At 48.1% G+C, this 27658-nt stretch overlaps 1 protein-coding gene and 1 long non-coding RNA gene across 6 annotated transcripts; one reads left to right on the top strand and one right to left on the bottom strand.

Moving 5' to 3' along the window:
* Window positions 1–1947: 1947 nt before the first annotated feature.
* LOC121589365 lies at window positions 1948–5872 on the top strand. Its single transcript, XR_006004300.1, has 4 exons — window positions 1948–2088; window positions 2146–2464; window positions 5544–5670; window positions 5771–5872. It is a non-coding gene; the product is annotated as an uncharacterized LOC121589365 (long non-coding RNA).
* Window positions 3252–26496, bottom strand: LOC121589359 (box A-binding factor-like). Of its 5 annotated transcripts, XM_041908209.1 has the most exons (9): window positions 25303–25800; window positions 25025–25074; window positions 14573–16379; window positions 10012–10216; window positions 9761–9935; window positions 7369–7553; window positions 5744–5908; window positions 5516–5648; window positions 3252–5369 (listed from the first exon to the last, which is right to left on the bottom strand). In XM_041908209.1, exons 2-9 carry the CDS (start codon window positions 25035–25037, stop codon window positions 4618–4620), a joined length of 3435 nt encoding a protein of 1144 aa, XP_041764143.1. In that variant the 5' UTR covers window positions 25038–25074; window positions 25303–25800; the 3' UTR covers window positions 3252–4617. The 5 variants fall into 5 exon arrangements, with proteins under 5 accessions (XP_041764143.1, XP_041764142.1, XP_041764138.1 ...); XM_041908208.1 differs by lacking the exons at window positions 25025–25074; window positions 25303–25800 and adding an exon at window positions 25819–26496; XM_041908204.1 differs by lacking the exon at window positions 25025–25074.
* Window positions 26497–27658: the final 1162 nt, after the last annotated feature.

Raw genomic sequence — 27658 nt, 5'->3', positions numbered from 1 at the left:
TTCAAAGTACACCGAGCGAAATCAAATTCAATTAAAGACCAACGTGTGAATCTACAATCGATCATCCAACAGAAACCATAATTACATCTTTAGCACCATAAACAAAATCAACTAATGATCATCATTCTGAACAAACGAATCTTTTAAGCACTACCGAATGACTTATTTCGAAACTCATCACTAGTGTCATGTAATTCAGTTCGTGAGAATGATGCCAAACAATCTATTATCTTCGCTACCTACGGACACATTTGCTCACCATTAATTGACTTTTAGGATTTCAAAGGATAAAGGATGAGTTGGAAACCTGTGACTGATTAAGCACTATGCAAACTAAGCGGCCGAGTGGCGACCTCCGAGGTCACGAAGTGCCCCGAGATGAACGCATAGGGTCTCCCACTCGTGTTAATCCTCCACTGTAAAGGACTCGTTAAACATCCCGGACTAAGTTGGTTTAAGGTTCTAAATGCAACTCTGTACAGTATATTGAAACGTCATTCATGAATCCCTCAGAACCAGAAAAATGGGATGGTGCATATGTTTTACTTATTTTGACGCGGTCCTAAATCTGAGATTCTGTCTAAGGACATCAAAGTTAATGCCAAGCCCTTCAATACTTCGAACTGACTATCCTTCATTGGGTGTCTACTAAGTCACAGATGACCTTAAACCCTGTGGCGGATTAAGGGTATCGGGAGCCCTAGGCGGTAAAACGAGTTGAGACCCCTGTAAATGGTAACTGAAGACCGGGGGGAGGGGATACTGGCACTCAGCTTGCTGTTGAGAGATTGAACAGTATACTTAAATTGCCGGCGGGAGGGGTGGCTATGGGACCCCTACGATCATAGGTCACACGTCCTAAAATTGTTCCCGGTGGGGGGGGGGTGTTCAAATGATTCTCCAGCCACAAGGCCCCAACCACTATTCCGGGAACCCTTGTCACTAATATTCTGTAAACTTTTATACAATTTGCATACTACAGACTACAGATCGGCGGGGCCCCAGGCGACCGCCTACCGTTAGATCCGCTGGTGCCTTATCCGTCAAATGTTAAGAGCATTATTTCGCAAAAAATATGTAAAAGAAGAGTAATAGCATCTGAAAATAAACTGTTGGTCCAATCAGTGACGGAGTAATAAAACTAACTACATCTAACATTACGTACCGGCATGCAAAATGTTTAGCTCGTGATGGTACCATAACTGTTATAAAAACTCAAATTATTGCCACACAGCAGTATAAATAACCTGGCGACGTGTGTCTGAAATTCTTTCACCACAGCAAAAACAAGCTCACGAACATCTTTCCGTTCAACTCTTCACGCCCATCATCAAAACCATCTACAGTGCGAACACCCGTCAAGAACCCGTCTCTGCACCGTTTGCGTGTGGATAAAATTATGACATTCCGTGTACATGCTCGGGTCTCCGTTGCTTAATCGGTGTTCAAATATTTATCATTCCACAAGGAAAGGCCACATTTTCTCAGTATCCAGGGATGCACAGTCTTCGAGACTCGTCATGCCGGGAAAAGGAGTTAGTCAACACAGGCAACACCAAACCAAAGCGCTTAAGCAACGACCAAACGTACCACGGTGATGGCGTTGATGCATCCACACTGGCCCATCCGTGGTACCAGTGAATAGCGTTTGATTCATCTGTGTACATTAAGTTTATTTTACTTTCCCCCGTCAACTACGCCAACCATTCCCCGGGGTTCTTGGGTGCGTTCTACAAACCTTTCTTCGGTTAGCCCTGTTTCCTTCTTGAATTTGAACCATTAGAATGTTCTTTCGCTCGCTGTAGCCGACCTTAAACCGTACCCGAGATATAGACAATCAGTGCGATTGTACAGATAACCCGCAGTCAGATAGAAAAACGTTCATATCTGCCCCGATATGGTTCTTGGGGCACAAACCGGCAACCCACTCGAGGCGGCATTTTGTCGCCTGTGCAAACAGATAAAATCGCACAGCGGACAACCGGCAGTCCGGAGAGCCGGGAGCACCTCTAAGACGAAGTGTTAGTTTCGGGCTTGCGGTCACCCCCTCCCGCACGAGTCACCGGGGTGATGCAGTATGCGGGCACGGTATGCTATAGTAAATAACATTATCAAACTTATTATCTTATAATATGATTATCGCAGATATTCATTACAATTTTTCCCTGTCTACTTCCTGCGAGCGCCTATCGGGGCCGGCGGCCCAGGTTTTTACAGTATCAGAACATCAGTTTTGAACTGCGCGTGTCAGTTCGATTACGGCCAGAGGCGCATATGGTATGCGGATCTGTTGAGAAAGTGTTTTGTGCGGTGCATTTTGATCTTAAGTTGCGCATAATGGCATCGAGGAATTGCAACTTGCCCCCGAATAGGGCAGTGCGACGGCGAAGTGCATGTGCAGTGTGTAACGAAGAAAACTTATCCACAGCTTGGTGACCAGTCGGGCAAACTAGTGACGAAAATGGTGTGTTCAACCCTTGCCACTTTGCTTTCGGAAGCCCCTTTCGGTTTTGCGTGTGATTTATGGTGGCTCGTCGTCAAGAAGTCGAACAAATTGAAATGTTAGGATGGAATGTTTTTTAAGCACTTCAAGCGGCTTGGAAAAATTGGTTCACAAATCGTGCTGCCCGATCTGACGTACAATAAAATGTATGCTTTATTGAGCTTGTGGTTCCAAGTGATTGCACCACCGTTACATGTACACTCTCTCCACATTCACACACACACACATACAAGTAACGTTCGCGGACGTTGGTCGGAAAAGAGTGAGAAAAAAGTGGCTACAGTACATAAGCGTTATCTATATCACGCCCCATATCAGAAAGCGCTTATATTCACTGTCTTTACAACACCAACAGGCAACAAATATCTGAACTGTTACGCATACACAAGCACAGCTCTTTCCTTGTTTAATGCCCATGGTGATGATGATCATGATGATGATGATGGTGGCTATGATTCATGGAGAGGAAACGGCTATTAATAATAATATTAACATTAAAAGTTATTATTATGATTGGAGTGGGCGCATTACTAATTTCGTGGAAAGTTTTTGCATGGTGGGAAGCTAAAATATCGTCAAAATTAACTCATTGCAACGATGGGAACAGGACTTCAAAACTTGCCTGCCAAGTCATTTCAAGCCACACGTGTACGGTGAAAAGGTTCAAATCAGCTATCAGCAAAGTAAACAAAGATTCGCTACAACGTTGCTGCTTACATTAGGAATTTGTTACTTTTGGCTCTATATTCCGCAACGTTTTCTAACCTCCGGCCTAGATCATCTAGAAAAAGTGAACCGTTTTAGAAAGTGTCGCATGTGTACGACGCAGAAAGCTGCACTGTTATTATTTTCTTTTTATTACTTCAAATATATTTTCCCGAGATAGTAATGGTGCAGTAGGAAATACCAAAATAAATTTGGCACAAATTTCATCCAAAGCTCAGGACTGACCTTACACGAGCATACAATTTTGTTTGTTTTCCGCAAATTACTGAAGCAAGTGATTCTAAAAATGCAAGTACACCGTTAACCTTGTTTGCAAGTAAGAAGGTGTAAACGAAATTTTACAGTGGCTTTGTTTAGTTTTGATTTGAACCTTCTCTAGTTTAGACCTTCTCTAGACGATTCGTTGCTCCTAAGACAATCGATCTAGTTGAAATATGACTCTTTTCGTCACTACATAATCACACAACAACTACTACAATTGTTTGCTAACGTAGCTCAGTCAATAACACCAGTTTATATTTAAAATTATGTTTATTATTTCATGTTGAATTAAATGTCTAGAATTATTACGAGTTATGTTGATTGCTCATTAAAAAAAAACCTAAAATTATCTTGCAAAAATAGACTGAACAAACGATTATGATACAAAACTTGGCTAACTGTTTTCTTTTTAACACACATTCTACTCGCCAGCACTTTTCAAACTTAATGCTATGCTACTGTATGCTAAAAACAAATTTGGAACGATTGCGAAGTATCCAGAGAGCAGATAATTTCTGTACATTTTGTTTTGCTTTCCAGCCCGATGCTAGAGTAATTCAGAACATTATATACAGCTATTCTAATGTTAATATCCCCTGCATTCGATCAGATCAAAACATTTACATCATAAAGAAATTGCATAATATTTGCTAAGAGATTGTTAATCATTGACGTGATTAGAAGATACACTCGACCCATCCTTTATGTATGCTAACCTAAATGACAACTAACCAAACGGTGGTAGAGTGTCGGATAGTGTTCTTTTTTTGCGGTTCTTGCTTTATACTACATTAAACCTAATGTCATAATTGCACTAATTGAGGAATGGACAATATCGCACCCCTTTCGGTGGAGATGCATTGTTCCCTTCTTTCTGCTGCATAGCTCCACCATCATCTTACAGCTAACCCATTGTGCGTGTGCGGTGCTGTACGTGCAGTAGAGCTAACGCTTTAATCCTACATTCTTAACATGTTCTTAACATTCGTCGAGTCTTTTGCGTTATTCAGTTCATTTGGTATGAGAAGCTTCCCTGAAGACAGAAACAAACGACCATGAGATTCGTCCATCTGTACACGTGTGACAATTCGCGCCATTCACCCATTCACGTCACCTGTTCCAACACCTTATCGCGTCATCGATACCACGGTCGGGCGGTTGATGTTGTGCTTGCTCTCGATCATGTCCTGCTGCCCGTGAGCCTGTTCACTCTCCTCATCCGCGACCGAAGGACTGCGGCTGTGATTGTGCGCTCCCGGTCCGTGCTGACCGTGGCCAAGCGTTCCAACCATGTGACCCTCGTGGTGCAGTGCCTGCTGGTAGCTGGCGTAGTGATTTCCGCCCATCGGTTCCATCTTTACAATCGTGCCCAGCGAGTGCTGATCGACGCTACCGTTCACATCGGCCGGCAGCATATCGTAGTACAGCATGTCCTCGGGCGATTGCGGTGGGCTTTGCTGATACTTGGAGCTAACGATCGATCCGTTATTGTTTCCATGCCCAACGCCCGCCATACTGTAGCTCACCGGGCTCAGGGCTCCGGCGGCAGCGGCAGCCGTGGATTGATGATGCTGATGGTGGTGATGCTGACCCGACCCGATACCGCCCGTGGGACTGCCGACGAACATGTTCATCGGTGTGGGCGACTGTAGCAAAAAGGCATTGGTGGCTTTGGGTTGCTGGTTGTTGTATTTGCTGTTGCTGACGATTGCGCCGCTCGAGGAAGTGCTGGTGATTGGCGAGGGGACCTGCTGCGTGTAGCAGATCGGGGACATATGGTTATGGTGTGCGGGCGACTGATTGCTGCCCTCGCTTGACGGTGACGATGGCAGCAGCTTGTCGAAGGAGGAGTTTTCCGCAATGTTCATCAACTTGAGACCTGTGACAAAAAAAAATTTCATTATTTTAACAATTCTCATTGCGTTTTTTAAGTATTCGTTCGTGAATCGCTTGCGCCAACACGAACACATTCGAGCAGCCAGCCCGTGAAACGTGTAAACCCCTAAAAGTATGCAATTCACTTACCATCTGTTTTCTTCGGTGTCTCGGCTAGGCTGCTACTGCTCGAATTGGTCTGACGGCTAGCCGAAGCGTTACTAGCGTTACTCTTGCCGTTACCATCGCTATTTTTGCTTCCCTTCGGTTTGCGCTTACGAGACTGCGAAGGAAAAAGGATTCAGGTACATTAAACTATACTTTTTGACGGCAAAGCTATTCATATACATACTGTCACAATCGATTTTAATCCCTTACCTGTATATTATCTTTTTTCATCGCCAGTGGACGGTTCACGTTGTGCAGCTTGTAGTACAGTCCACACGCATTGCAGACTGGTTCACCGACTTGATTGCGGCGCCACAGCGAAGTGTTGGTTGTGTTGCAGTTAGAGCATTGCAGTCCTACACGTCTTGCCGAGCTCTGATGAGGATAGTTAAAACGAAATCAGTATTAGAAACGGTTTTTGTTAAACGAACATCGAAACTAACTACACGGAGACAAGGGGACAATTTTTGTTACAGGGAGTGTGGATAATTAGGCTACAGAGCTATAATAGCTAAATTAGTAAGCGACAGTAACTAAAAGATACTAGTAAATGTTAGAATTAGAGCATCTCTAATACAATGGGGAAAGATCTGCGAACTAAACTACGCTAAGGGAATTCGGGGTGCATTCGGAGGGGTTCCAAGCAACAAACAACAACAACAACAACACCAGGATAAGGCTCTAATGAAATCCGTTCCAAATGAAAAAGGTCCGAAGAAGGAAACCTACCATCCGTCGACTTTGCTTCTCCTCGGTGGTGCGAGTGGTCAAGTTACTGAAGGTATAGTTGTTCTTATAGAGATCCCCGCCCTGTTCTGCGGCCACTGGAATTACAATTTTGGGATATGGTAGACTTTGATTAGTTGCTCACAAACAAACAAACGGGAAACAAAACAATAGGAAAACTGACGAGTACGAAGTGTGTATTTAAAAGAAAGAATCAGGAAACATAATTCAACAACACCAATTTCGAGTACGAGCAAAGTTCGAAACTAGCTATCAGCAGCAAAGCAAAACGGGAGCGTTTTTCACGATGATGGCACCAACGCAATCAACAGAATGGCAACCACTTGGTAGACGCGTAATACAAAAGTCTATCATTTGCGAGTACTAGCAACAATGGCATACAAAATAATAATAAAAAATCACACACTGAGCTGCTGCTACTACTGCATGAACAATGGTATCTAAATTATGGCCGGGCGGGGGATAAACATTCAGCTTGACATACAACTAGAAGCCAACTAGTATCTATCCCTTCTATCATTTTAGATTTTTTTTTCTAGACCTTCCAAATTGGAATGGATTTCTGAGGAGCATTAAAATGATGCGAAGCTTTCACCCTCTCGAACTCACCCCCAACTCAGGGACAAATACCCAAACACACACACACAAACATATAAAAAAACATAAACAAATCTTATTTAATTTGCAAAGAGAAAAAATGATACTAATGAATTGTTCAATGATACATGAACTAATGAAAAAACTTTACAGTTGAAAGTAATGTAAAAGAAATAAAAAATAAACAAAGCTCCTCCTAGAGCACCAATCATCACAAAATGTAATACAACGAAATTTAGGTTAAAGCTTTATTATATATAAAACACAAATAATTTTATCGATTTGTAGAACAGTGTAAATGAAAGTACAGAAATAAAGCTCACAAATTTAATTAAAACAAATTAACAAATTTAATTAAAACAAAGATATAAACAAAGATGAGCACGAGAAGGAGCTAATGCAGGCAAACAAGACAACATCAAGGTAGGGGTGATAAAAAGAGTCATAGAAAGGTAGTAGAGAGAAATAGTAGTTAAGAAGCTCTGGTTTACAGGATCTTTTACCAAACGTCTTGGTTGTTTCACCAGCGGACGATTCATGCCGTTCATCTTGTGATAGAGTCCGCACGCGTTACACAAGTAGTGGCCCGTTCCGTCGCGACGCCAGAGGGGCGTCTGAATGGCACCACAGTTGACGCACTCTCGTCCCTCCGTAAACAAGTCCGCATCGAGGCCCACTGGGGTGAGGTTAAACAGGAATTATTAAGGCATGAATAATTGGTGTCGTTTTTTTATGGTGTTTTCTTTTCTGTTCTTCCTTTCCAATAGTATGTTGCAGTACTGTTGCACCCACTCGGTGTTTTGTAGCGATCATTTGCCATCACCCATTTGCCTTCCGCTATTTATGGCCCGTTATCGTACCATTGTACCTCCATGGGCCATGTTTGCACTACATTCCGTTTGCCGTTTTCTATACACCCAACCGAGTGAAGCATTGTTTTTTTTTTTTTTCAATCGCAAGCATAAATTAGCATGCACTACCCCACTACGCAATGGGCAAACCGAACGCGGCCACTAATAAGGGGCCAGAAATTGCCAACGATCGACTAATAAACCGACAGCAACTATGACACAGATCGCACGCCGCGTGCAGCCCATCCCCCGCTGGTTGGCCTGTATGAGAAGCTATAAACCCCCAACCGCCCTGCTTTTTTTGAAGTTGCCCACATCTACATCTCCTTCCCGGACGACACGACAATGCCCGGGTGCTCGCCCTGGTGCTTTCACTGCTCATACGTCACCACGCGCGGGCTAGGGGTTTCTATGAATAATTAGCGCGCAAGAAAAGCGGCCAACTCGCGCCCTGCACCCAGAGTTCGTTCGTTCTTCGTCATGCTCCAGGGGAAAACGCACACACACAACCTTTTTCGGGCACGCGGGTTGACAAACCTTACCAGTGATGTCCGCGGTCATCGGTTTCCCATGAGACTTCCCTGTTGTGTGCACCATCTGAAGTGCGTCGCCTGTGCCCGTTTCCGATAAGCGCATGAAGCAACGCATACAGCAATACTAAAGTACGAAAGCAAAACCTAAAGAAGGACAGGAACCATTTCTTCCCGTGTATTGCTACAATGGCGACGACGGCGCCGGAGCTTTTGCCATAAAGATTCATTTAATTGAAGAAGAAACATACACAATGCTCCCACGGATCACTCAAGCCTGTAACGCTTCCGGTTTGTGTTGTGTTTGTGACACATTGGCAGTACACCTCTTCCCTCCGCACCTTCGCACATCGTTCAAATCTTCGGACCGTTGGCGGCAAAGAACCAGAACGGTCCATTTCCCTGGGTCGAGGGTGGGGCCCGCATAAGACAACAACGAGAACAGCTCGTTCGTGCGCGATCGGCCCGATTTCGGTTGTGTTGGGCGCACGGAAAGAATGTGCCATTTTCCGCCCGACTCCACCGCGCCAGATATGCCAGAGCCCAGGAGGGGGCGTATAAATCTGTCATTTCGTGATCATTCCGACCGTGTGGGTGGGGAAGGGGGGTTGGAGTGGTACTACGGGGAAGCTTTTTTATCGCTTGTTACCATTTTGCTGTTACGCTGTGTACGTGCAGAATGCGACAAATAATGCTCGTCTAACCACGTACCACACAGTGGCGGTGGGTCGTCAGTTGCAAACCGTGACGACAAACAAAGTTCAGCTTCTCAATCCTACCTTCTTTTTTCCTGTTTTTTGTACCTATTTTTTTAACCGTTAAGCAGTGGAATATGGTTCTGTGTTTCATAATTGTTGTTTAGTTGTATCTTAGTTTTCATTGCAATTGCATTAATGTAGGTATGAAATGGAAGTCCGCGAAGCTTTCCAAGCTTTCTTTCAATCCCACAGAACAGCTCCCGGAGTTGGACGATGAACTCTGTTACGCAAAAAATAAAATGATAGCATAACAAAAACAAAACACAACAACGCGCTTCCGCTGTACATGTTACCCCCTAACTCCGTCGTTGCGTATTACGTGATGATTAAGTATCGAGCGAAATGCAGGTTCGTCGCTTATCACATGTGCGAAAACCGTCTTACACGCACACATACACACGCACATCCTGCGTTTTCATTTGTGAAATTTCCAAATGCTTAAAAAATGTGGCCCAAACAAACAAACAAACAAACAAATCCCCTGCCCATGGGTATGTGCAGAATACAGCGCAAGCAGCCCGAGCGCCCGAAAATCCACTGTGCCCAAAACGCACAACATTCACACGCCACAATGCCAGACATTTTGGCGCGTTGGCCTGTGCACGTGGAAACTCAGTGCGAGTACTGGGTGTGATCTTGTGAACGTCTGTTTCCAAGCAAAAAAGTGCCCCGAAATATGCTTCCTACAGTCGTACTCCGCTACGCGTTGGACGTCGAACGGGAGAAGAGGGAAAGGATGCTTACGTGCTGTCAGGGAGGCGGCCGCTGGGAAGTGCGTGGTGGTGGTGGTGGCCACGGCTGCCGCTGCGGCCGCTGCTGCCACCGCCGCCCGCCTGTTCACCGTCACCGGGGTCGTGCTGGAGGTGGCCACACTGTACGCGATGCTGCCCGTATCGTAGTGCTGCGACCATGTGTCATTCTACAGAGAGCGGGGAAAAACACACACACACCAACTATTGATTGCTTACTCAAACGGGTGGCCACGGAAGGCTTACCTGCTGCTGGGCGTACGACGTCGAGACGGCACTGTACGGATTGGTGCGGGACGTGTTGGTGCCGGAAACGATCCGCTGGAACGCGGGCAGGGAACCTTTCATGTAATCGTTCTCCAGACCGGATACGCCGCTCGACCAGAGATGATCGGTCGGGTTGCCGTTGAAGTACTGCATGCTCGGGAACGAACAGCGACCGTACGAAGGGCTGCAGGGAGGGTGGTGATTGGGAAACGGAGAAAAAAAAACGGAAGAGAAAAACAAAAACCGCCCCGCGGGAAGGACAAAATTAAGTACTGTGGGTTGATAACAATGGGATGTATGTGGTTGTATGTGTGTGTGTGTTGGGGTGGGTGTACAGCAAGGCACTTCAATGGTCCTTTTTATGTTTCAGTTGTTGCTCTCTTCTGTCTATGCCATTCGTACACATTCCTGCTGCAAAATTTCGCTCACGCTGTGCGAGGTGCAGTTTTCAGTGCAGTTTTTACTATTCTGCTTTCTTCGTCGATGTAGATACGACTAATTTGTTCACTGCAGTTATTCACTGTATCCGGCCTGTGCGGGGTAGCTTGTTGCGTTTTTAAAACCAAAAAATAAAAGAAAAGATGCCGAAACCCCAAAACTAGAAACAAGAGCAGCAGCAAACTGGTCTTTTTCTTTTCACTTTAAATCACGTTGCCGACACGACACGACACTCGAAAGGAATGTTTGCCAACTAACACCGAGTGCGCAAGAATGCCTCCACAAGCAAAGATCGCTACATTCTTCTGGCGCTGGCCCTGTAGCAAGACTAGGCTGCAGCACAATCACTACAAGCAAAAGGGCAAGAAAGTGTGCTGACGGGAGCGCTGTCATTGAGTAGGGCAATCCGTTCAGCACAATTCAAGCGAGTCCAAATCCACCACCGATAAAACCTCCACCTTCTCTCTAGCTCGCACATTCTCTTTGTGTGGCTTGGCGATCGCTTCTCTAACGCAACGGAAGCGACATGTTTATCGTTTACCGATCAGTTTTGTTTACAAACAAAGCATTTTGCAGTGGGCCTCCGCGGCCACCACCCGCCCCTTAAACTTCGCCACAGCCGTAACCGAGGTGAAGGGCATTAGTTTCTGATTTCGTCGGCAAATATTCACATTACACACATTACGTTCTGGCGTCAAGCGGGTCCGCTATTCAGCACTAATTCAGCAGCAAACGGTAACGCGGGCGCGCGCCATGCGAACTTACATGCGATAATTCATTGCATTCAAGTTGGGGGTTTTTCCCGCCCCAGAGCCGGCAAGAGATTTCGATTCAGTATCACCCGCCTGTATGTGTCACTTGTTACGGGCGTTAGGGGTTGAAGCCACCGGAACACGCACTATTGCTCACTATTGCTGCATATTGGAACGATCAAGCCGTTTGAGCTCTTCGCATCTCACAACAAACAGTTGTCCTATGAACACACACACACACCCACAAACACACACCGAAACTACAGATCAACAGGCCCGACAAATGTGCACGGTCCTTCCACGGCACACACCTATCGATGGCGACCGTCAGCGAGCGAATATCAACCCGGAGCGTGGCGAGCTCCAACAAAACTCCGCCGCTCGGTGGGCTGCGATGTGTTTTGTTTGCGATGTGCACCGAGCGAGAGGGACCGCTTGCTTGACCGCTTGCCGCGCGGACCGCGCCTGCCTTGTCGCTCGGCTGCCGGCCCGATCGGTATACCTTCGGTCAGTGTAGTTCGCGATGTCCGGGCGCGCTGCGTGACATTGCGATCGTTTGCGATCCGAGCCAATCAGGGCCCGAGCCAACCTTGGGAAAGGTGGTGGCGTGTAGGTGTGGTTCGTAATGGCGTACAGGACGAAATTTGGCCATCCCCAAGAACGCGGGGGATCGTGCTGTCTTGTTGTTGTTTCCCCCGCGCCAACCGCATTGCCACGATATGGCACGAGCTGTGCGCTCACATAACCGAGCCCGGGCAACGTTAGCCACCTGCACAATAAACAACAACAACTACAAAAACAGGCCCGCTTGATGGTGGTGGTCAAGTTTAAGTAAACCCCATGAGCGCTTTTTTACGTTTTACGTTACTCCTCCAACAACAGCAGGAACGAACGCTACACGTGTGCCTCTCATCGCTGGGTGTGGGCGATCGGGGGAAAAACAAACGGTGAAAGGGAGAAAGGGTGCACGAGTAACACAAAAAGTCCCCCAAAGAACTATGATACGGGGCGGTTCGTCACCGTACCGACGACAACACCGTACGCGACAGGCGCGAGCGTTCTCGTAACCAAAACAAAAGCCAGCAAAGACATTAAATAATACCGCGAGGCGCGGCCACGCTTGGGGTTTCGGGCCCGCTGGTGCGGGGTGGTATGCATCTTACTTAACCGATCTTACACCCCACGAGCACGTGACAGCGGGAACGGATGGGCGAAATTCTAGGCCCCCCGTCCCCGGGGACCGGACTGCAGGGGTTACCTACGTAAGGGGTGGAGAGAAGTTGCTAGTTTGTAACTTTTGCAAAAAGCCTTGCACATTTGTAATTTTAATATTAGCTTAACGCATACGCTTGTTTTACTATTGTATCGGTTCGTTTGGAATGGAGCGATCTTTCGATTTCTTCATCCATTCATCACCTGGTAGCTTCAAAACGTTCTATATAGGTAATCGCGTGATCGCGTAGTTATGTAATCACGATCGCACCCTGACCGACCCAGCCACATGCCGATCACATTCCCCCCGGGGATCAAGTAGGTTGTGTAGAAGGGGGTGAAAAAACTGCACCAAAAGCACGATCGTCAGGCTGAGGCGCAAAGTCGTGCTTGAGAAGACCAAATTTGTCACAACCTTTTAGTAGACCGACCGTACGGCCGAAGGAACGCATCATAAACGCTCGGTGGGGTTAGGTGAAAGCACACAAACACACACACGCACACACACACACAAACAAAGCTTGGTGGTTTGGCACGCGAAACGCGAAATCTCTCGCGAGGCACGTTTGTGGATGGTGTATGGTGTGTTTTTTTTTCAGTTTCCAGCGCACTATTTTCTGTTTTTCTCTCGCTCGGTTGACAAAAGCGTGTTTAGTGTTGTCGGCTTTTTTATTTCACTCTCAGTCACCCTCTCTCTCTCTCGCTTTCTCTCCTTTAAGAGCTCTGGCTTTGGGGGAAAACAGCACTGTGTGAGAGTGTTGATTTGCTACCCCCTTTTTTGTCACTGTTGTTAAGTAATTGTGTATGATAACGCTGCAGCAGGCATGGGAACGTATGAGGATCAATTGTACCGGTGGGCCGGGGCTTCATGGTGGGAATTGAACTGTGCCAAAAGCTTACACGAAAGCCTGTCTAAAGAGTGCTACTAACACGGGCCGGGGCAAACAGCTCGCGAAATGGTTTAAATATTTCGTTTTCCTTGCCCCGATTAAGTCCCAGCGATGGCCAACGTACAACAAAAAAAAAACATGGCTATAATCATCCCAGCTCCCCGCAAAGACGTTGCAATATCACGGTTGTGCCAAGAATAATCTGCACAGCGATGCTTAAGAATAGCACCAGCATCTCCTCACGGGCACTGCCTGATAAGAACCTACGGGTAATCACGATCTTGCTTGTTATGCATCCAAAAAACCTTCTCATTGGGCAATCGGGACACCACGACTGCACGATCGACCTCTCTGGCCGTTATCAGGTTCGGGCACTCGACCCGAAAACTGTAACCAGTGCAGTGCCACGGGGTAATATAGGTTTAACATGATACGATGGAAGTGTTGTCACGGGGAGGGCACAAAACCCTGCCTAGATCAGCGTCACCAAGGACGATGGGAGCAAACCAAGAATCGTAGCAGCAACCCATATCCCATATCGAGTTGCAAGCTACGTACGAGCAGACAACGAACGCGTGGGCCTTCATTCTGTCAGTGCACAGCAAGGTCACGGCAGTGGCAAGGCTAGGCGCGATACGAACCTCCAATCGTTCGCCGGGCCGTTGAGGATCGCGATTAGTAAGCCGACACGAATCTTCAATCTGCCAACGAGAACAAATTCGCAAACTGAGCAAAATCTGATGTTTGGCAAAAAAAATTAAAGGCACCCTTTTGAAGCTCAACCAGACAAAAAAAAACCGGATACAATCAAACGCTTTGTCTGACACCCGACGACGACATTCCGCCAGATGGTTTCATATGTCACCGCACGGGGTTTGCGCGTTGTTTTGCAAGTATCGTGGGGCACCATTAGCAGATTGCTGAATGCAGCACAGACAGCTTCCTGTCGCGCCAATTTGCACACTTCTTCACCACACTTTACGCGAATCATTAGAATCATGGGAAAGGATTGTTTTGTTGAGGATCGATTTTCTGCCATGTCTGTACTGTTCTATCTAACAAGCCTTATGTGATCATTCAATCAAGAAATTCAAAACAGTTTAAAAAAAAGATCACTCTCCACAGGTCTCACACGCCCTCTCAACGAACGCAAAAACCGAACCTTGAACCTTGCTTGAGTAGTATGTCACCCACAAACACACACAGACAGAGGTCTCTCTACGTTTGTTACACAGTTTGTTAACTTACCCGCCCGCCAGAACGCTCGTATGCAGCGTGTCGTACAGGGAGATGCTGCCATCGGTGCCGGCAACCGAGCCCGGCTCCTGCGCTCCCGTACCATTTTCGACCGAATGTAGCAGCACGGAACCGGGGCCTCCCGCCTGCGGGCCTGTCCCACCGAGCTGGACCAGATGATCGGCCGGACCGGGCGACGAGGTGGCGGTGTTGGTGGTGGTCGGCGTTTGGCCACCGTTCGGCGTGGCGCCAGCGGCCGTGCCGGCATCACTCTCCGCTGACATCGGGTGGCGGTGGTGGTACATCGACGCTGCCGTATCGCTCGCTCGAGGCACATTTATCAACTGAGTGAAGCTCTGCAGCCCGCCGTCGTACTCGTCGTGCGCGTGCGAATACTCGGGACTGCGCGAATCGCCACCGCTGCTGGTATGGGTGTGAGTGTTTTGCTGGTGATGGTCGGACTGTTGCTGCTGCTGCTGCTGGTGATGCGCTGCTGCGATCGTGGCCGCATGATTGTAGTTGATCACGCTCTTGTCGTTGTTGTTGTGATAGATGCTGGCGTACTCCTTCGATTCGTGCATGCCGTGCTGCTGCAGGTGATGTTGCGACAGATGCTGCTGCTGCTGCTGCTGCTGGTGATGGTGATGATGCTGCTGCTGCTGCTGCACGTTATGATGGGTGGGCGAGTCACCGAGATGATGGTGATGATCGCTCACCAGCGTGGGGGTAAGGTAGCTGTCGACCATGCCGCACTGTTCGTCTTTGAGCGTGTCGGCAATCATGTCGTCGATGCTGTGCTGCTGGGCGACCACATCATGATGATGGTGATGGTGCTGTGCGTGATGCTGCTGCTGCTGCTGCTGGTGATGATGTTGCTGGTGCAGATGGTGATGTATGGCCGACATTTCGTCGTCTCCTCGCAGATGCGCATCCTGCGCCTGTACGTGATGGTGCAGGGCCGTGGCCTCGTCCAGGTGGTCGTGCTGGTGGTGGGGCCCACCGCCCAGCGGAGACGCATACGAAGAGTACATCGAGAGCAGGTTGCCGCGCATTCCGCCTAGCAGGGATGGGTCCGCCGTCGAGCAGACCAGCGGATTCAGGTGGCTCACCACGGCCAGATGACCCTGGGAGGGCGAGGAAGCCACGTCCGGTTCGCCGAGGTAGGCGCCGCGCGATGGCGTTGGGTGACGGCTAAGCTCCCCCGCGGACGGTTCGCTCGAGGGGGACGACACGGGCCGATGGTCCACCGGTTTGTAGGTTAAATCGCACGGCCAGTGGTGTTGGTACGCCACCGGATAGCCGCCGACACTGCTGCTGCTGCTGTTGATGACGGTTTGCAGGGTGGAGAAGCGGGGCGGTGAGCTGGAGCCTGGGCTCGCTTCCTGCTCCTGCAGCGGCTGTTCCGCGCCGTACGCCGGCCCCTTTACCGGGTCCGTGCCGAGCAGCACCTTCGAGCAGGACGTTATCACCGAGGGTGTGTTACCGCTCGCCGCACTCGTCGCACCAGCTTCCGACGTGTCGTGTGTCGCACTCGCGTCCAGCACCGTCGCTTCCCGATCGTCCGCTTCGCGTGCCCGATGGTCCGCACTATCACTTTCCGCACGCGACGCGCCGGGAGATGCTCGTTCCGATACTGTGCGCGCACCGGGCCCGATAATGCCAGCGTCCGGTGGTTCGCTATCGTCCGCCGCCTGTTTACCTCCGTTATCGATGCCTTGCTGCTGTGGCTGTTGCTCCTGCGGGTGTTGTTGCGCACCAGCTTGCGGGGACACTAGAACTGGCGACTTGTACGCACCCACGATCGCACCAAAACTCGGCTCTGCTGGCGCAACGGTTCGTGTGCAGTAGGGTGCAAACCGCATACCGAAGGAAAGAGAGGGAAAGAAAGAAATAGCAAGAACGAGAGTGAGCGAGAAAGAGAAGGTAAGAGAGAATGAAGAAAACAAATGAGACGGTAGGGAAACAAATGAGGAAAGGAAAGATGCGTAAGCGTATGCACAAACGCACACATCAACACAAAAACACACACACACATACGCACGCATACCCGTACGGATACAACCGAAGGGTGCGAGAGAAAGCGAACCACCGCACGGGCAAGATCGATCCGCACGAAAGAGAAACCAATAACAACAACAAGGGGCAAACACTGTGAAAAGAGACGGGGAAAGGGCTACGCTATACGTGCTACACGAGAGCGAGAGTGAGACAGAAAGAGAGAAAGAATAGATGCCTGTAAACAATAAGAAAGATGGGGTGAAACGGATAGATTAATTGCAGTGTGGACGGTAGCAATTTTCTTGCACCGTTCACCCCCGACGCAACGGGACGGGAGAGATGTGCCAAATGGAAGACGTAAAGGGCTTCACTCTCCACTGTCTACCACCGATCGAGACAACAAACAAACACAGCAATAATCGGTTTGAAAAGCAAATAGCCAACATGGAAAAGTCCATTCTCTCGGCCAAAACACATCCCGAGGTGTTGTGCATGCTTCAACCCCGTACGATCCTGCCCCTGCAAGAAGGCAACCGGTACGGGATTTATGATCTCCTGCCACACACACACACACACACAACATCATCTTTGCGTATCAGAGCAAGATAAGCAAGCTCAAACCAAATCAAACAACATTGCTCAACCGTCAGGGTAGGTAGCTCGGTCTTTGCTGGCTGGGAGCATTTTCCACTACCCCTCGTTTTGCAGGGAACAGGGTAGTCGAACTGCTCGAAACAAAGTGTGCTACCCCTTTCGGTACCGATCTGCATGACTCATTTGTGTACCTTGGAGTGTTGTATAAAATGAAAAAGTGGCAACCACTTTCCAGCATCATCATTTCCTAATCAAATGATGCAATGAAACTACCACCACTAACAGCTAATCTAGTACGCGGATTATTATGTCGAGCAAAAAAAAAGCGTGAACTAAACCTCCATTCGATCGCGTTTGCCACTCCGCTCCGATTTCGAGTAGTCTCGCTCATAGCTCCGCCCCTTTATAATTGTAATTCAATTGCCCGCATTAAATGGCGCTCCTCTGTCCGGCTGTTGTCGTGAGCTGTGGTTTTATGCTCGACCGTGCGCACCACCGTCTAGGCGGTCTCGTTTGTGGGTAGGAAAAATTTTAATTTTAATTAAACTCTTAACTTCTTGCGCTGCTTTCCTGCGAAGGTCAAGCGAGTGCGATTTCGCAGCTCCGATTTGCCGATAAAAGCAGCAATCGCACACACGTTAGTCAACATGCGGGATTTGGGCAGGTTGTTTGCATTAGCCGGCACAGGAGGGTGCAGGTAAGGTTATCTGGGATCAGGTGGGCATCATGCATATTATTTTTTGGGAAACCGTCCATTGCATTCGAAACAGATTTTGCATAACAAACGTACGATCGTGCGGCTCCGCGATCATCAAAATGTTCACCTTTGGCCACAGCATGGTAAAAGGGCAACTGTCTGCATTTTTTATTACATATTGCATCGTGATGCAAAACAACCATCGCTTCATATTTAGCAAGTTTTGCAATTTCACTTTGCTGCACTTGTGCCTTCGTTGCAAACAGCAGTTGCAAATGCGCGTTGATTCTTACGCATTAAAACGATCATGTTCCATTTTGTTGTTGTTAATGTAGCATTTTTTGTTCATGTCCAACCCGGTTTTTCGTGCCAATAACCCTTTCAGCTTCGCTTATTACAAGCAAACCAAACCTCTTTAACATGGCCACCCGACAGCGATAAGCATACGGTCACAATAGGAAAATACGCCCAACACATTAGCAAAAACGAACGCGCGAAAGCAAGGAGTGCTGCTAACCGGTTTGTTTTATAGTGGAGTGATTTTCATGCTCCACTTACATAAATTACAGCGCGATGTGCCACCCATTCTGCGTATGGGTGACCCAGCGGGTGAAAATTAGTTTCTACCGGTCGCGCACCATCAATGCGCACCGTCTCGCCGCCCCTTGCAGAATGCGCCTGAAGTGTAGCAACTAATTTCCATTAAGTCCCCGCTGCCCTATCGAGCGAATAAGTCCATGTGTATGTATGTGTTTACCCCCACCCTATCGACCAGTAAAACACCTTCCACCAGGGCGCCCGGGAAATTGCGCTTGAGAAGTTATTAATTTAAGTGAAACGGCACACCGTAACTGCCGTGACGTTCAAACAGGCACATGTGGAGCGTTTGCGTTTGCGCAAAGAAGCAACGGGAGCACGCAGGTCGGTGGCAGCGGCGGCGGTACGGGCATGTAGGCTAACAATTACACCCATGAGAACCGGTGTAACAAAATTAACGCGAGGTAAGTTATGGGAACAAATTTTTCAATCCCACCAAACGAGCAATTTGTAGTGCTGCAGCCTGGGTAGTCCGTATGGTGCGCAGGCAAACGCAGCGCGCACTTAGGATGCAATTTATCAAACCGAACGTCCTGCTCCGGCAGAGTTGTTTTTTTCACAGCTTCACAGCCACAAACTAAACTACAACGGTAAAAAATGTTACACTCTCCCGAACAGCACCTAATGGCTTGTACGGGAAGAAAAAAAGCCAACTATTAGTGCGAGCAATTGGAGAGAATTTTCACACCACGCAAAAGGATGCACTGCGCGTACAGGATCGTTGAAACGTAGGTACATCCATCCCGACGCAGTACGCAGGGAGTTTGCCTCCCGAATGTCAGCGCAACTTGGCACAAAGCGCGACTCAAATTTCACAACCCGCAACACACACCGAAAAAAAAAACATAAACGCACTCGGCACGTCCTTTTCCCTCTTCCTGCAGGACTTTCTCCAGCGTCAGCTCGCATGCTGTACGGACAGTGCACCGGGATAAAGGATAACGAATGAAATATTTACGACCGCAGCAAACAGCGTTCCGCGGGCCGTGCGACAAGTGTTTGCCGTGTAGCAGGCGCACACACTAGCAATCGGATCTACGCCACTTCTACTGCTGGCGTTCCGCGGGCCCAGGATCGTCTTCCGTCAGGAGGAATGATTTATTCCCTTCCCGGGAAGTGATAATTTTATGGTTGAATTAAGCGATGGGATCCTGGCCAAGCTGGCTAGCACTGGAAAGAGGCGACGGCGACGGCATCGGGTGCGATTAGTTGATAACCGAATGTCTCAAACACGCAACAGAGCGGTTACAGCTTGTAGCAGGGGAAAAGAACGCATAATTGACCCATAAAAACAACCAGTAATGGTTCGTTTCTTGTCGTCTACCCATTCTATTGCCCTGCACTACTACCTAGCGTAGAGCTAATCGAACAGGCAAAAATTAAAACAAACCATACACCGTCAACCGCGCTCCGTAAACGATCATTCACAGCGCTAGAGAAAGTCGTCTCGTATCGTTGTCTGCCACCGCCATGCACATGGTTACGCAGTGTCAAACGCGTTATTTACGACAGGTCCTGCGGGGTCAAGATCATCTACCGCTAAAGCGGGAGGACATTAAACAAAAATACATAAAACTAATTCTCGCATTACAAAACGGGATGGCCTTCTAGCTTACACTAACCAGCACCCGGCATGGCTGTTTAGCGAGATCAGCCAAACGCAACCAAAACGCGTAAATAGTTAATGTCATAGCAAAGTTTTATGCATTTTCGGAAAAGCTGCAAAGGCGTAACACCAGATTTCTCCGCTTCCGCGTTCGTCTGGATTATGTCCTATAGGTTTGGTCTACTTTAATTGCTTCATTGCTGCCATGGCCAGGGCCGCAGCTAGCTATACCGCGTGGCTTCCAGTGCGATATGCATCATTTAGCGGTCAAAACAAATAAAAAAAACAAAACACCACTCCACTCGGTGATAGGGAAAATTGGGAAATGTCCAACCCCGGTGTCCTTTTTTTTGTTTGTCTAATGTCCCCAGTGCAATCCGATGCAGCAGCAGCATCCATAATGAACGACGAAGGAAAGAGTTGTCGTTCTATTCCCCCGACGGGGTGTCTCACAATCAGTTTGTGTGTGTGGAGTGCCCAATCCTACCCACTATCAGCTCGGCATGAATGGAGTGAGTGATAAGAAGGCGGGAAGATTTACGATCCTTTCCAATAGATACGGAGGTCATAGTGGCTGTGGCCGAAAATCTAACCAACAAGCTTAATAAAGAATGAAAAACTAATCTCTTGCAGGTTTTTAGTTTCGGTTTTGGTGTGAACTGTTTAGGAGAAGAACAAAAAAAAAACAAACATGAGCCATTATTTTGGCTGGATCCATTTTCTTTGCAGCCTTATCACGGATTGAACAACTTGTTCCCATGTACAGTATGTTCCTTTTTTTTACAATTCGACCACTAATTAACCAAGCAAACTCTTCCCATTCCCGATCGTATTTCATTGAGAGTGGATTACTTTTAAATGCCGTACTATCAGCGACCAAGTGAAATCATAGACGCACAGGTTCCAATATCAGAATGGTAGTGATTCCCATCTATGAGGATGATGAGCAAAGATGACATGCTGGTAAAAGATAACATCATTCAGGCCAATCTAAAATTTAAACCATAAAACAATAGACCAATGGCCTCTCGGAGCGAAGTTGATCTACAGAATCCGTCCATGTGACGCAGTTTCACGAATCTTGACACATAGTTTATTCTATTTAAAATGGTACGTGATCAGGCTATAGGTACTCGCACACGGGAAAACACATTTCCAGCGCACAGATTCTTGATTGTCCTTCGACACATACTCGTGTCAAGTATCCTTCAAAGTTTATGTCTATCGTGTGTGGTTAAGGGAATGATGTCTGATTTGGTATTTCTATCATTCAAAAGAACCCGTATATCTGCAATCCATGTTTTTCCGTCGCCTTATTCCTACGCTTTACGCCCTCGGAATGGAATTAACATGGAATCGATAGTATGGAATGAGAAATCTAGAGCTAATGACTAGTTTAAAAGTATGTAATAAACATTGTGCTGGTTCTCTAATACTAAAAACAGCAATTCTAGTCCCAACTGGATCGCTTACATAGTGCAACAAGACCGACACAGAACTAAGAACTAAGAATATACTGTGCTTTTCTTAATAATTCAGCAAAATTTGCTTGCCATCATCTTCGCCCTAGCATTCTGCTTACCCAGCATCCTCTTTCCTTCAGATGATTCATCTTACCCGCCCAGCAAGGAAAGATAAGAAATGGTGCTTGTTGCATCTTTTATCACCAACACCCACCGGGGAATGCCCTTTGTTTTGGCAGACTGTAAACACATTTGGCAGGTCACCCGTCACGCAGTCCCTCGGACTGACGCATGGCTATTTGTGCTCTCGAGACTCCGGCTGCGAGTCCTTGTGAGTCACACAACAGTTCGGTAGGGTTTTCTGTTACTGGTAAAATTGCCCGTCACCCTCACCACTGTTGATAAAACTTCCGTGCGGGATGTACAAAATTTAGAAACAAAATATTGTTGTGCTGTCCGTGATAAGCGTAAAAAAGGGGCTGATATTCGAGTTTGGTGGATGTTTTAACATCTGCAGCGATGGAACTCGTTCCGATCGGGGGCGTATACAGCTCAGCTCCACGTGTGAGAGTTTTTTTCTTAGCGCCTGGTTTAATTTTGGCTCGCTGCAGCATCCCTGCCCATCATACACACGCTCATTTGCATTCGGTTCGATGTCCCGCTGCTCGTTCGAACCACCCACCAAACCACGAACGAAACATACTGCCAACTCCACAGACCGGAACTCAGCAACGCATCAAACTACAGACCAAGCGCCAATATCATGCTGTGCGGCGTCGGCGATCATGATGATCGGGTCCGTCGAAGCGCCTGCTTCCGCAAAACGGGGAGGATCTTTTATAGCAAGCAACATTCGATCATCGCCCCCTTTTTTGTTTGCTCTCACCCAAAGACACCCTTTCTACTAGAGCGCCTTGAAGCTTTTGGTGTAAATTCACCAACGACACCTTTCCTGCTTCACTCGGGTTTGGGTGTGTGTGATTTGAATAATCCGCAGAACCGATGTTTTGGCAACTGAGAGGAACCACACATACACACATACTTTCCCTTTTGCAAACCGGCCGGGACGTGATGGGTCCGGTTGGTCCAACAGATGCGACGGGACGTTTTACAACGGGCAATAAATCATTACCATTTTCCACGGTGATTATGATATGTGTGCTCTGAGATATGGTTCAGCATGATGGTTCCAGGTCTTCTACAAACGTTAAGAAAGTTGAGGATGTAAATGATCCATTGCAGTTCTTCTCCGCGAGACAGTTAGCTTCGAATCTTTCATCAACTGATCTAAATAAAATATTGATTATTACTATTACGTTGAACTCTACAACCTTTTAACACTCCTTTCCAATCAATTTTATCTCGAATACGTTTGATCATCGTAAACGATTTGTTTGGAAATTTGAAACTCTTGCGCGAGGATCACACGAGCCGTACCCCTGCTCTTGAGTACGAAAGGACAACCACTTTCCGCCACGAAGAGTCCACACTTGACGAGTGTTTATTTCGTCGCCCAGAAGAAGATCGCTATGAAACAAGAAGATCGCCTCTATTTCTTTTATGTTGCCGTTCTTGAAGCCATTCGGACGATCATTTTTGGGTGATTCTGCTAGTAGCTTCAGCATATACACATTTCAAAATGATTAGCCTAAAGAACGTCTTCAAAGTTCATGGAATGTAGTTACGCATCGAACCAAACATGTTACACACTTCCTCCAGAATTCGGAATAACAAGGTATCCGAATTACTTCCTACAAAAAATGCCACAAAAACAAAAGAAACACTTCCGTCGTCGCTCGATTACATGACGCTGACAGTGTGTTAGTTCCCGGTGACAAAAATCCATAACGTCTAGCCCGAGCAAAAAGACTACCCAAAACGCCCAACCTGAAAAGCAGGAAGTGGCTCTGACCCAAGTAATGTGCATCACGTGTTTTCGGTACCTTTTCCCGCACGCACCACACAGCCGTCGCTCGAAAAGCCAACAGTCAGGGACGCGGCACTCCGCTCCGGGCCCCGAGCTCTTGTGCTGACAGCTCTTTATTGCCCATTTTATTGCAACTATTTGCGTGTCCAGCCCAGCCCAGCGGGACATACGAAGCGTACCAGTGTGGTGGGATCGAATGTCCGGAAAGGTTCTGCTTACGCTAAGCTTGTTACACCATCGGGCGATGTATCGAATTGACTAATGGAGTTCGTAAAAAAAAGATCCAACAAATGCCCACAACGCATCCTAACCTTTCCTTTACAAACAACATACTAATGGGCAACAAACTTTTTAAAACCCTGTTTACCTGCGTCAATCATAATATTTGCTGCTTACCATCTCACGGCCTGCGTGTCCTGTGTCAACAGTGATCGTATATCGATCCTTCTCGCCGTGCGCACTATGGAGTACGTTAGGGGCAAATAAAATACTTGAAAATTCGAAAACTGTCGCGTGGCCTTTTGGTCCTTCAACTAGGCTCTATGCCTGGAAGATGCTTCACAGTCTTGCTTGAGCAGACCCTTGTACGAATGTAAGTCTCGCAGTTCGAACCCGGAACAAAATGCAACACAAACCAACGATGCCAATGAACAAAGTCGGTATACTCATGAGCTAAGGTTTCCTCTAAACACAGAACTGTCGCTACATGAAGCTATCGAACGGAAGCTGCAACAATTTTTGCCCACCCACGGGAGAACCGAACTCATGACCAACTGCACTGGGCCTCAAACAAACAGGCACCACCAACAACAACAACAACAACAACAAAAACAACAAACAACCAAAACTACAAATGCACCACAACGTTGTGCATCGGTTGCATTTCTTCCACCACCCAACGTTTGCTTCATGCTTCATCATCTGCGCAAACGCCTTGCACACATAAAAGTGCACATAACACACCACTTTTACGACCAGCCGCCGGACCAGCGCACCGACGCGACATAGGCGATCTTCGTTTTGAGAAACGTTCGTTTCAAGGTAGACGCTACCACCTTTTTGTGGCCCTATTTGCGCTCGCCGTCTGCAACCCACCATCCCGGTCTGGATCGGTGGCACGGGAGCTTCCAGGTTCGCAACGGGGTAGTGGGGCCATCTTTCCCGCGGGTGGTTACGAACCCAACAAACGCATCCGAAACGCGTACAGCAAACAGCCTCACACACGCAAAAGGGAGTAAAAACAGCTACCGTGACGGTCATCCAGCATTTAAAACACCACCTTCCCGCCAGCCCGGTGACAATGGTGGGGGCAGCGCATTCGCGGTGTGTTCGGCGCGTGTAGCAGCGGACGGCTCGTTGCATCGTTGCAGCTGCAAAGTGCATTTCGTGTAGGGGGGGGGGGGGGTGGGATGGGGGGTTGGGACTCAATGCAGCCATATTTTCCACACAGCTCGCCAGTACCGAGCAAGGAGGGGGGTGGGGGGGGGGGTTTGAAGCGCATGCACAAATGTTTTGAACTTTTGCGATTCGTCACGCCGGCAAGGCGTTGCCAATTGTGCACGGTGCGATTCTAATTTCTGACCTGCACAAAACATCGTCACCGTACTGCTGCGGCTGCTGCTGCTGCTAGGGCTGTAAGTAAAGCGAATATTGCTATTTTACAACAGCCTAACCCGGGTAGACGAGAGCGACGTGGAACCGGTTGAAAGTCAACTTCAACGGTAAGCCACGCAACGGACGTTAGTATTTAAACTCGCTATTTTCGAAGGTAACACTTTGACAATTATAAAAAAAAACAAATGCCACAGAGACGCAGACACACGCACACCACACACCGTCGGATCTGCCATTCGAACTAACCGGTCAGGCGAACTGTAGTAGTGCGATCGTGCGATCGTTCCGATCGCGCTGCCATACCCGAAACCGGCGACTTATCGTTCGCGATAGAAGTTTTCAATATGTTCACGATAACACAGCCCCGGGGCCTTCTGAGCATCACCACCACCACCAATCAACACCTTCGATTGGTGGAGGTGGTGACCACCCGGCACCAAAACCGGCACTCCGGTACCGAGCGGACCCACGATACAACCGTCACTGGTCACCGGCGGCACTGCTCGGTACGGGGTTAACCTAGCCCCATGTTATCAGCCCGGGACGCAATCAAAGGAATTCCTTTCCAGCCACTCTCTCCCTCTCTCTCTCTCTATCTCACTCTGTGTCCCTGTGATATGGAGGTACGACTCGATAACTCGGTGCGAGACGCCGAATTGAAACGACAACAAACCGAACCGAAGATAGCCCGAGATAATACGACTACTACTGCTCCTTAGTATGTACATGTACATCCCCGCGGAACCCTTTCCATCTACGTACCGTAACAATCCTTTCCCGGCATGTTTTATCGTTGGCCACCGGGGAACGGTTTCACTGCACACCGGCAAGATAAACACTAACCCGCACAACAGGTTGCACAGGCGGGCGCGTTCTGTTATTGTTTACGTGCGCTGTGCGGTGCGTTTATACCGACCGGATTCGATAGCACTACACAGATAAAGTAACTAGTACACAAACACCATAAACTGAACCAAATGTCACCATTCGACGCTCACACACACACACAAACACACTGTCGTCACTTGTCGTCACAACTACACCGCGAAGGTAATACGCCAAATACACGGCCGCCTCTGCTCCTTGAACGCGCGCGTCAGGATATGCGCGACCTGTTTGCGCAAGCACCGATCGCAGCAGGAAGAACACGTCCACGCAAGAACGTCGCAACACTACCAGCGACGACGACGACGATGACGGATGGAGACGGCTTGCGCACTAATCGTTCAAAATGAACTGATCAGCACGGCCGCTGTGTTGATCTACACAACCCCCTCTGCGCCCAACGATGACGGCGACGACGACGACGACGACGACGTACGACGTACGACCATGCGAGTGCGCTGGTGGTACTGCTGCCGCCACCACGACGACTACCACGAAATCGCGTACATTTAACATCCACATGCTCGCTTGCGCACACCCAATGGGGCGGCCGGACAGAGCCTTATGCTGTGCTGTGTTTACTTCGCTTTGCGCTCTGCTTTCCCGCTCTGCTTCGCACCTCCTCAAACATGATCACCGCACGGGGGCGTCGATCCACAGTCCCTCAGGATGAGCCATCCAGCGAGAGGGTAGAGGAAGTGGAGCTGGCCATCGCTCAATGTGCCCCACCATCCCGTAACAGCCGTGGACGGTGGAAACAGAGCGCACCGATGAAGCCAGCCAGCCCCCAGAGTGCCAAAGTTCAACGTGGAGTCGCGCCTGAAGGACATTTCGAACAGTTCAGTTTCAGGTTCCGGTTCTTCCTCATCTTCATCATCGTCGTACCGGGCGAAACATTTGCTTCTAGAACGTTTACAGTAGCGTCTGCGCTTTCACCCCGCTGCTGTTGCCATAGAACCGTTCGACTCTTCCTTTGCGTGTAATGCTGCGCAGTCCATTTTTAACAACGGCTAAAAACTCTCCATTTTTTTTGCTAGTGAAGCTGCTGTCCTGCTGCTACACGAAAGAATGGTTCGACTAAAAACTTTACATTCCCATTTGCGCTCAAGCGCATTGATAAGCCGTCCACTTTTTTTAAATGGTTTCAAATTTCGACATCCTCGAGCGCGTGTTTTTCGTGTTTTTATTTCATGATTTTTTGTTGTTGTTATTGTCTGTTGCTTTTTCCGTAATGTTGTTTATTCATAGTGTTGTTGTTTTAGTTCTTTTGCTGGTGCTGCTGCTGCCGGTGGTGCTTCGTTTTCTTACCCACTGATCGACCTTTTCATAAACTTTCGCCCTATCACTAACCGCGCGCTGCACGGGCAGCAGCAGTCCGTGAGTCAAAGATTTCAAAAAAATCTGACCAATTCCTCCAATTAACAACGTTCTCTTCAGCATATTCTCGCTTCTCAGGACAGGGACTCTATTGGACAGCCATGCTGTTCAGAAGGCACGCTGGTGATTAAGATAATGAGGTTCAAGACACACACCAACGGGGTTAGCCTTTTTTATTATTGCTTCAATTTAACGCGTCCGTGTACGATCCTTCGAGTGTAGACTGTTAATTTGAATGGAGCTTTAAAATATGTTGTTCAGTAAGAGGATGAAGTGTCACTATTCGACCAACTTCCCCGTCCAACAACGAACGATCATGGACATCTCAGAATTACCACTC

The sequence above is a fragment of the Anopheles merus genome, chromosome 2R, assembly GCF_017562075.2.
Source record: "Anopheles merus strain MAF chromosome 2R, AmerM5.1, whole genome shotgun sequence".
Taxonomy (NCBI): Eukaryota; Metazoa; Arthropoda; class Insecta; order Diptera; family Culicidae; genus Anopheles; species Anopheles merus.
Note: the sequence above shows the minus strand (reverse complement) of the source record. Positions and strands in the feature narration are given on the sequence as shown.

Excerpts from the sequence above, each read along its gene's own strand:
- LOC121589359 (XM_041908204.1), bottom strand. The coding sequence starts at position 25,438 with ATGCTCAGAAGGCCCCGGGGCTGTGTTATCGTGAACATATTGAAAACT. Across the intron at positions 9,936-10,011 it reads CGTCGTACGCCCAGCAGCAG|AATGACACATGGTCGCAGCA; the intron begins GTAAGCCTTCCG and ends CGCTCTCTGTAG. Across the intron at positions 5,370-5,515 it reads GACACCGAAGAAAACAGATG|GTCTCAAGTTGATGAACATT; the intron begins GTAAGTGAATTG and ends TTTTTGTCACAG.